The following is an 8,797-nucleotide window of genomic DNA, read 5'->3' on the forward strand; positions in this document are numbered from 1 at the left end:
TGATTTATTTGATTTGATTTTGAAGTGCCAAGGAGCATGGAAGGACAGTGACGACGCCGGGGACCACGGCCACAGAAACCCCAAGATTTTTGGGGGGGGGTCACGAGGGGTGGCTGGTCGAACCGAGGAGAGTGCCAGAGTCTGCCTGGGAGTCGATGGAACAATGTGAGGAAGGATACCGGAGAGAGGGGTTAGCAAGGAGTAGGCTGTAGCGCAGGCGGGCTGAAGAGCGGGTCATCAGTCCGGTGCCAACTGTGCCAGCTCTCCGTACCCTTCCTGAAGTGCGTGTCACCAGTCCGGTGCCACCTGTGCCGGCTCCATGCACCAGGCCTCCAGTGCGCCTCCCCAGCCCGGTACGTCCTGTGCCAGCTCCCCGCACTCTCCCTGAAGTGCGTGTCACCAGTCCGGTACCACCTGTGCCGGCTCCACGCACTAGTCCTCCAGTGCGTCTCCCCAGTCCGGTAAGTCCTGTGCCAGCTCCCCGCACTCGCCCTGAAGTGCGTCACCAGTCCGGTGCCACTGGTACCGGCTCCGCGCACTAGGCCTCCAGTGCACATTCACAGTCCAGAGCTTCCGGCGACAGTTCACAGTCCAGAGCTTCCAGCGACGGTTCACAGTCCGGAGCTTCCGGCGACGGTTCACAGTCCGGAGCTTCCGGCGACGGTTCACAGTCCGGAGCTTCCGGCGACGGTTCACAGTCCCGAGCTTCCGGCGACGGACCACAGTCCGGAACCTCCAGCAACGGTCAACGGTGCGGAGCTCCTTCCTCTGCGCCGGTGCCCAGTCCAGACACGGCGAACAGTCCCGCTCCAAGGCCGTTGCCTTCCTCTGCGCCGGTGCCCAGTCCAGGCACGGAGTCCAGTCCCGCTCCAGGGCAGGAGCCTTCCTCTGTGCCGGTGTCCAMTCCAGGCACGGCATCCAGTCCAGCTCCAAGGCCGGAGCCTTCCTCTGCTCCGATGCCCAGTCCAGGCACGGCGTCCAGTCCCGCTCCATGGCCGGAGCCCTCCTTTGCACCTGTACCCAGTCCAGGCACGGCGTCCAACCCAGCTCCAGGGCCGGAGCCCTCTTTGCCGATGCCCAGTCCAGGCACGGTGTCCAACTCAGCTCCAGGGCTGGAGCCCTCCTCTGCGCCGGTGCCCAGTCCAGGCGTGGCGTTCAGCCCGGCACCATGGTCGGATCCGGGTTCTGGGCAGGGGCTACGACCTGCACTGGAGCCGCCACTGACACTAGTCACCTCTACCCCCATTGGTTTCAGTTTTGCGGCCAGGGTCCGCACCTTGGGGGGGGGGGGGTCCTGTCACGCCCTGACCATAGAGAGCCGTTGGTTCTCTATGGTGTAGTAGGTCAGGGCGTGAGTAGAGGGTGTTCTAGCTCAATATTTCTATGTTGGTGTTTTGTATGGTTCCCAATTAGAAGCAGCTGGTAATCGTTGCCTCTAATTGGGGATCATATTTAGGTAGCCATTTTTCCCACCTGTGTTTGTGGGATATTGTTTTGTGTTTGTGCATGTGCACCACTACTTTCACGTTTCGTTATTGGTTTATTGTTTTTGTTTAAAGTTTCACCGTAATAAAGATGTGGAACTTCAATCACGCTGTGCCTTGGTCCGTCTCTCCTCACGATCGTGACAGACAGCCTACCCAGGCCAAACCTGGGCCAATTGTGCGCAGTCCTATGGGACTCTCAATCACGACCGGATGTGATTCAGCCTGGATTCAAAACAGGGACTGTAGTGACGCCTCTTTCAATGAGACGCAGCGCCTTAGACCGCTGCGCCACTCAGGAGCTAATTAACGTATGGGAGCCCACTAACGTGATCAACGTCTGGGAATTACGTATTTTTATCACTCAACTTTTAACCTAAATCTAATGACATAGTGACATCTTTTGTTGATTTCACGTTGAATTCACGTTAGTTGACAACGTCAACTAAATGTTGAAATGTCTGTGCTCAGTGCGATTTCTCTTTCTTGGACCATATTATTCCACCTCCAAAATATACTGTACAGTGTCTGTTCTCCCTAAAGATATATTAAGGTAGAAGTGTTTCAAAATCAGATGGTAAACTCTGCCATAAATTGATATGCATAGCTTTATTTTACTTGCATCTCTTCCATTTTATCATTTTGAATGTTCCTTTGTTGGAATGGAGCCATTCTTAAAATCACATCATCACACTGGTATTTTCACTGGTTACCTTTTGAAAATGAAGGTATGGAAAGGTAATTTATTATAGTGGTGGCTTTCAAATATGGCTCTCTGCACTTGACTCCAGGTTTTAATCAATGAGACACAAAGCAATATTTCATGAACTCTAACACATTGTGTTAGATTAAAGCTGCGGTGCGGGCTTGGTTAAAGGCGAGGCACCACAGGTTGAAATGACATTTTTGCATCAACTTATCAATTCTAAGATTTGGGGGTATTTCGGTCCTTTAATATTAGAATTTTCAAAAAGATACACATTTTAAAAACTTGATGTAAATGTATATTTTCTTTAGTTTATCATACTACCGTCATCAACTTTTCATGAATTTTAACCACATTAAAATGACACTGTAAATCCATAATTTCAAAGCTCACTACATGTAATCAATCACACATGATTTAAAAATCCATTTAATATATGTGTATTATATATAGTAAGTTACTGTGATGGGATTGTGCTTGGATCAAAATAGGCATTTAGCAATTGGTAGGCAAAATTCAATGTACTTGTCTTTACCTGCCATTTCCCGAAAGTCAGACTCTTCCCACATACCATTTTCACAGCTTTAGAAGCATCTGCATTCAATAAATTGTGTGTGGTTATTATTGCATAAATTCTTCTGATTTGTATTGAGGGAATTATTGATAAGTTGTCAAATTTGGATTCTGGTTAAGATTTCATTTGGAAAGATGCACAAAAAATGTAGTTTACGTACAGTACCAGTCAAAACAACTCATTCCAGGGTTTTTCTTTATTTTTACTATTTTCTACATTGTAGAATAATAATGAAGACATCAAAACTATGAAAAACACATATGGAATAATGTAGTATCCTAAAGACTGTACGTCTTTAGTATTTTACAGATAGAAAGATGAAAAAAGTATAAACCCACAATCTGGTCTATACAAGTGTCACGAATACTACCGAAGGTGACTCCCCTTCCCGTTCGGGTGGCGCTCGGCGGTCGTCGTCGCCGGTCTACTAGCTGCCACCGATCCCTTTTTCCTTTTCGTTTATGTCTGTCTAATTGTTTTCACCTGTTTCTTGTTGGGGTTTTGGGAGGTGTACTATTTAGGTTCGTTTCGCCCGCTAGTGTTTGTGCGGGCTTATTTTGTGTTCATGTTACGTCGGGAGTGGATTATTGATTGTGGGTTTTTCGCTGTCCAGTTTATTTTAAACAGTGGTCTGTGGGTTGTGTTTGCGCCTGTGTTTTGGCGTCACCCCTTTTGTACCTGTTCCTGTTTTCACTGTGGACATTAAAGCGTTTTGTTCCCGTAAAACTTCTGCTCTATCTGCGCCTGACTCTACACCCATCATTCTCCTGACGTTACAACAAGTCATGTCATGGAGGGTTTAAACTAAATTAAACCAAAGATATTTAAAAAATATTGCATATTTTAACAGATATCACTTAATTTGCATATATTTCAGAAAAGTTTTATGCAAAACAAAGTGTTATATTAATGTCTATATTCAACTGGTAAAATGTCAATGTGATATGATTAAGGGGGGGGGGGGTATTACCCTATGAAGGTATAGTGCCTCACCTTAAACTAATGGCACCTCGGCCTAACTCCTACAAAGACACTAAATATCCATACTAACCAACCGCCTTGATTCAGTCTTATGTAGCAAAATTTGAAATGGAAGATGTAAAAGCATTTGGTTATTTGTTTGGACTCGCATGTGTTGCTAGGAGGCATTCCATCATTGTATACCAGGATGACAGATCATTACATTCCCTGCCTGTTTGCATTACTTTAGATCCACAGCAATAGCAACATGTAATAACAGTATTTTTTTATTCAGCTTGTAAATAGGGAATGTAAGAGCACATTTCTCTTTCATAATGATCATCTTCTATCTTTCTTAACTCATGTTTGTTGAGAATATTTTTCACATCTCCAGAGCTAATGCATGGCCTGAATGACCATTGTGAAACATCTTAGAAAGTGTTTTTTACATTGGATAAAGGCAGAGACACAGCTATAAAATGATATATCACACACTGCATTGAGGAACATTTGGAAAGTAATTCTGCTTTGAAAGTTGATAAACTTCTAAACTCCCTTTTGAGAAAATGGACTTTGAATYTTTTGGTACCAATTGGAGAGCTCTTCTTTGTCTACACCCATTCATCATCGTTCACACCCTCTTAAGCTTTAGCCTGACCCATCTCTTTAAGGGTTGATCCGAGCGTTCTGTGCTAACAACAGCAGTCAAGCACCGAAGCTAACATTGCTAACTTGCTAGCTACTTCCAGACAAAAATGAGAGAACAGCTCACTGAACATTACTCGCCCTAGCAGAGCTTGTTAGGCTGTTTTTATGTTATCCAGAGCATTGGTGACTACAACTGTGCTGTCAGATTGTTCATTCGTAAATTCAGAGCGTTTCGCTCTTGGGGCGTTCATGAAAATATGGTTTGGACGCTCTGGCCGATAAGTAGGGTTGATCCGAGCGTTCTGACCTCACAACAGCAGTCAAGCACCCAAACTAACTGGCTAACATTGGCTAGCTTGCTAGCTACTTCCAGACACACATGAGAGAACACCCCACTCTGACCATTTTACTCACCCTAGCAGAGCTGGTTAGGCTGTTATCATGTTATCCACAGCGTTGGTGACTGTAACTGTGCTGCTGGCAAAATTTTATTACGTTTTTTGCCGAAGTTTACTGACACCGGCCATATTCAACAGGTGTTGAGCGTTCATAAATTCATCAGTTATTCTGCGCTCTGGTACACTCAGACGAGAGTGCTTTGAAATCGGTGTAGACGGCCAGACTGAATTTACGAACGCACCCGAAATGGTTACTTACTTTTGTTAAGACATGTAGCTAGCTAGTTAGCTAAACAATGAACCATGATCCCAACTCATGACGTTACTACCCTGCATGAATCTGCAGGTAGCTAGCCAACGTTAGACTATAACTAGCCAAGCAAATGGCTCTGAGATATTAATAATAATAGCATACGCGTAATGTTAGCTAACAAGCCAGCCAGCTAATGTTAGCTAGCTAGCTAACAATTTCATCAACTTGAAATGAAAATGACTTTGTCAAAATTAGAACCGTGTAATATCTCAAAATGACGCTTCTTCCTGTCACGGATGCCATGGTTGCCCTTAGTTTGACGATGTAATCTGAAGACAGGTGTTTWCTCCATCTCCTTAGCTATCATACTCTAATTCCACTGATTTCAAAACTRGTTCCTCCAGAAAGTGGCGAGCAACAATTATGCAGTTCTACTAATGCATATATTTTTTTTAATCAGCGTTAGACAGGATTACCTACACATACTAACCAGCTCAAATAGACAGAAGCATGCAATCTGAACTCGTCTCTCGGAATGTCCAGCCCACTCATTATCTTAGCCAATCATGGCTAGCGGGAAGGTTGCTCACTTTTTCTGTGGCTAAGCCAACTAGGCTCGTAATTTAACAATTGTATTCGTATTTACAGATGGCATACACGTTTGTTATTAAGGCACATGAAAGTTTACATGTTCCAGAAGGCATTTCTACCCCCAAAAAATGCATTTTGATTTAAAAAAAAGATTACGTTAAAATGGCTCTCATGTGAATTACTGACGTGCGACATACGCCTAGTTTCCTGAAACGGGTCACATTTGTCACCATACGTAAAATTTTTGCCTGTAGAAACTTCAATAACCTGTAGTGATCTTTCCAAAATGAACTACTGATGAGTCATAAATCATAAAGGCCAGAAGTAATCTAAGCTTAACTTTGGATTTGAAAAATTACATGGACGTCAAATCTAATAAGCAACAAAGCAATAGGAGCTCATTCTTAATCTATGTATGCCTCAAATGGATTGTTATTCAGTAGGTAAAATAAAAAGTTAATGGGTAAAGTTTCAAGACTGCAAATGATCTTTTTGAGAGTTTAATTTTTACATTCTGGGACAACGTTATTGTTTATAGTAAATGACTTATTGGATAACTTTTCTTAATGTTTTTAAACCTAGATTTTACAATACAACCTTGGTCACCAATATCAACTGAGTTCCATTTGATGCTGTATTGTACCAATATTTGCACAACCATAGCATGCATAGACAATGAACATGCGCCAGCTAATTTGAAACCCACTGACGTGGGTCTTCTGAGCGAGGCCAGAGGTTCCAAAACAGCTGGGGAGAAAATGTAACAGTGCCAGTCCATAGATTGTTGAGCGAGCTGTGCAGACATGCTGTGGTGCAGTATCTTGTTGTGTGCATTGTTCCTCATTACCAGCTGGAGAGAGAGAGTTCCCACACATCAATTACGGCACAATTCAGATACTTAAATGTTCCAGGAAGACTTGCATTTCATTACCGAAAAACTGCAATGCAGAGCATACTGTTTTTCTGCCGATATAAAGATTATACTTTAACATATTCAAGGGTTCATACAGCCACATTTGAACAGAATGTATGTAGCTGTAATATATACTGTATGTATATTGAATTCATTCTTGAAAACTGAATAGCCAAATTCTTTCAAATATTTTTTTTCTTCATTGTACATATTCCTTACTGTTTAATATTATGATGATGGAGAAGTGTATTTTATTTATATTGGTGTTCAACTAACAAACTGAGAGATTATTTTCTTACCAATACAATACGTTTTGATTAACCTCCAACTGAACCCCACCTTGAATTTAACTGACGTAGTCATGTGTAGTCACATACTTAAGAACATGAGTAGTCACATACTTAAGAACATGAGTAGTCACATACTTAAGTAATGTATGTTAATACATTTAGTAAATACTTGTGAATCTGCATGAGAGGTGAGGAAACGTTTACACAGAGAGAGAGAGAGAGANGGCGGCCCCTATTACCTCACTGCTGAAGGGGGGCCCGGTGCGCTTGCAGTGGTCCGCAGAGGCGGAGAGAGCTTTCTGTCGTTTGAAGGCGCTGTTCACCGACGCGCCAGTGTTGGCGCATCCTGACCCCTCTTTGGCGTTCATAGTTGAGGTGGACGCATCRGAGGCTGGGGTTGGGGCTGTGCTCTCCCAGTGCTCGGGTACGCCACCGAAGCTCCGCCCCTGTGCCTTTTTTTCTAAGAAGCTCGGGCCAGCAGAGCGGAATTATGATGTGGGGGATAGGGAGTTGTTGGCCATGGTCAAGGCTCTGAAGGTGTGGAGACACTGGCTTGAGGGGGCTAAGCACCCTTTTCTCATCTGGACCGACCACCAGAATCTGGAGTATATCCGATCAGCTAGGAGACTGAATCCTCGTCAGGCAAGGTGGGCCATGTACTTTACCCGATTTCGTTTTACGATTTCGTATCGACCAGGTTCCCTCAATACTAAGGCCGACGCGCTGTCCCGACTATACGACACTGATGACCGGTCCATCAATCCTACTCCCATCATTCCGGCGGCTAAGCTGGTAGCACCGGTAGTATGGGAGGTGGACACGGACATCGAGCGGGCACTAAGGGCGGAGCCTGCGCCTCCACAGTGCCCGGAGGGTCGTAGGTATGTGCCGCTCGCTGTTCGTGATCAATTGATTCGATGGGCTCATAGTCTACCCTCGTCAGGTCACCCGGGTATTTCAAGGACAGTGCGAAGTCTTAGAGGGAAGTACTGGTGGCCTACCTTGGTGAGAGACGTGCGATTCTATGTCTCCTCCMMTTCGGTGTGCGCCCAGAGTAAGGCTCCTAGACATTTGCCACGAGGGAAATTACAACCCCTCKCCGTTCCACAACGGCCGTGGTCCCATCTATCGGTGGATTTTCTTACTGATCTTCCCTTGTCTCAGGGGAACACCACGATCCTGGTCGTTGTGGATCGGTTCTCTAAGTCCTGCCGTCTTATCCCGTTGCCCGGTCTCCCTACGGCCCTGCAGACTGCGGAGGCACTATTTACCCATGTCTTCCGGCACTACGGGGTGCCCGAGGAAATCGTTTCTGATCGGGGTCCCCAGTTCACGTCCAGAGTATGGAAGGCGTTTATGGAGCATCTGGGGGTCTCGGTCAGCCTGACCTCGGGGTATCACCCGGAGAGTAATGGGCAGGTGGAGAGAGTGAACCAGGAGGTGGGTAGGTTTCTGCGGTCGTATTGCCAGGACCGGCCAGGGGAGTGGTCAAGATACATCCCCTGGGCAGAGATTGCCCAGAACTCACTAAGCCACTCCTCTACCAACATGTCACCATTTGAGTGTGTGTTGGGGTACCAGCCGGTTCTGGCACCATGGTATCAGAGCCAGACCGAGGCTCCTGCGGTGGAGGAGTGGGTGCAGCGCTCTAAGGAGACCTGGAGAGCCGTCCAGGAGTCTTTGCGTCAGGCGAGTGGACGGCAGAAAAAGAGCGCTGACCGTCACCGCAGTGAGGCAGGGTCTGGCTCTCGACAGGTTCTGGCTCTCGACCCGAAACCTGCCCCTCCGCCTGCCCTGCCGGAAGCTGGGTCCGCAGTGTGTAGGGCCATTTAAAGTCCTGAGGAGAATAAACGAGGTGTGTTATCGATTGTTACTTCCTTCGTATTATCGTATTAACCCCTCGTTTCATGTGTCTCTCCTCAGGCCGGTGGTAGCTGGTCCCATGCAGGAAGGTGAGGTTCCGGAGGTCCCTCCGCCCCC

At 46.0% G+C, this 8,797-nt stretch overlaps 1 protein-coding gene across 1 annotated transcript; it reads right to left on the bottom strand.

The window, feature by feature from the left end:
* Positions 1-745: 745 nt before the first annotated feature.
* Positions 746-7,185, bottom strand: LOC139023784 (putative per-hexamer repeat protein 5). Its single transcript, XM_070437640.1, has 2 exons — positions 7,057-7,185; positions 746-1,276 (listed from the first exon to the last, which is right to left on the bottom strand). The coding sequence occupies exons 1-2, from the start codon at positions 7,183-7,185 to the stop codon at positions 746-748; spliced, it is 660 nt and encodes a 219-aa protein (XP_070293741.1).
* Positions 7,186-8,797: the final 1,612 nt, after the last annotated feature.

This window comes from Salvelinus sp. IW2-2015, linkage group LG36, assembly GCF_002910315.2.
Source record: "Salvelinus sp. IW2-2015 linkage group LG36, ASM291031v2, whole genome shotgun sequence".
Lineage (NCBI taxonomy): Eukaryota > Metazoa > Chordata > Actinopteri > Salmoniformes > Salmonidae > Salvelinus > Salvelinus sp. IW2-2015.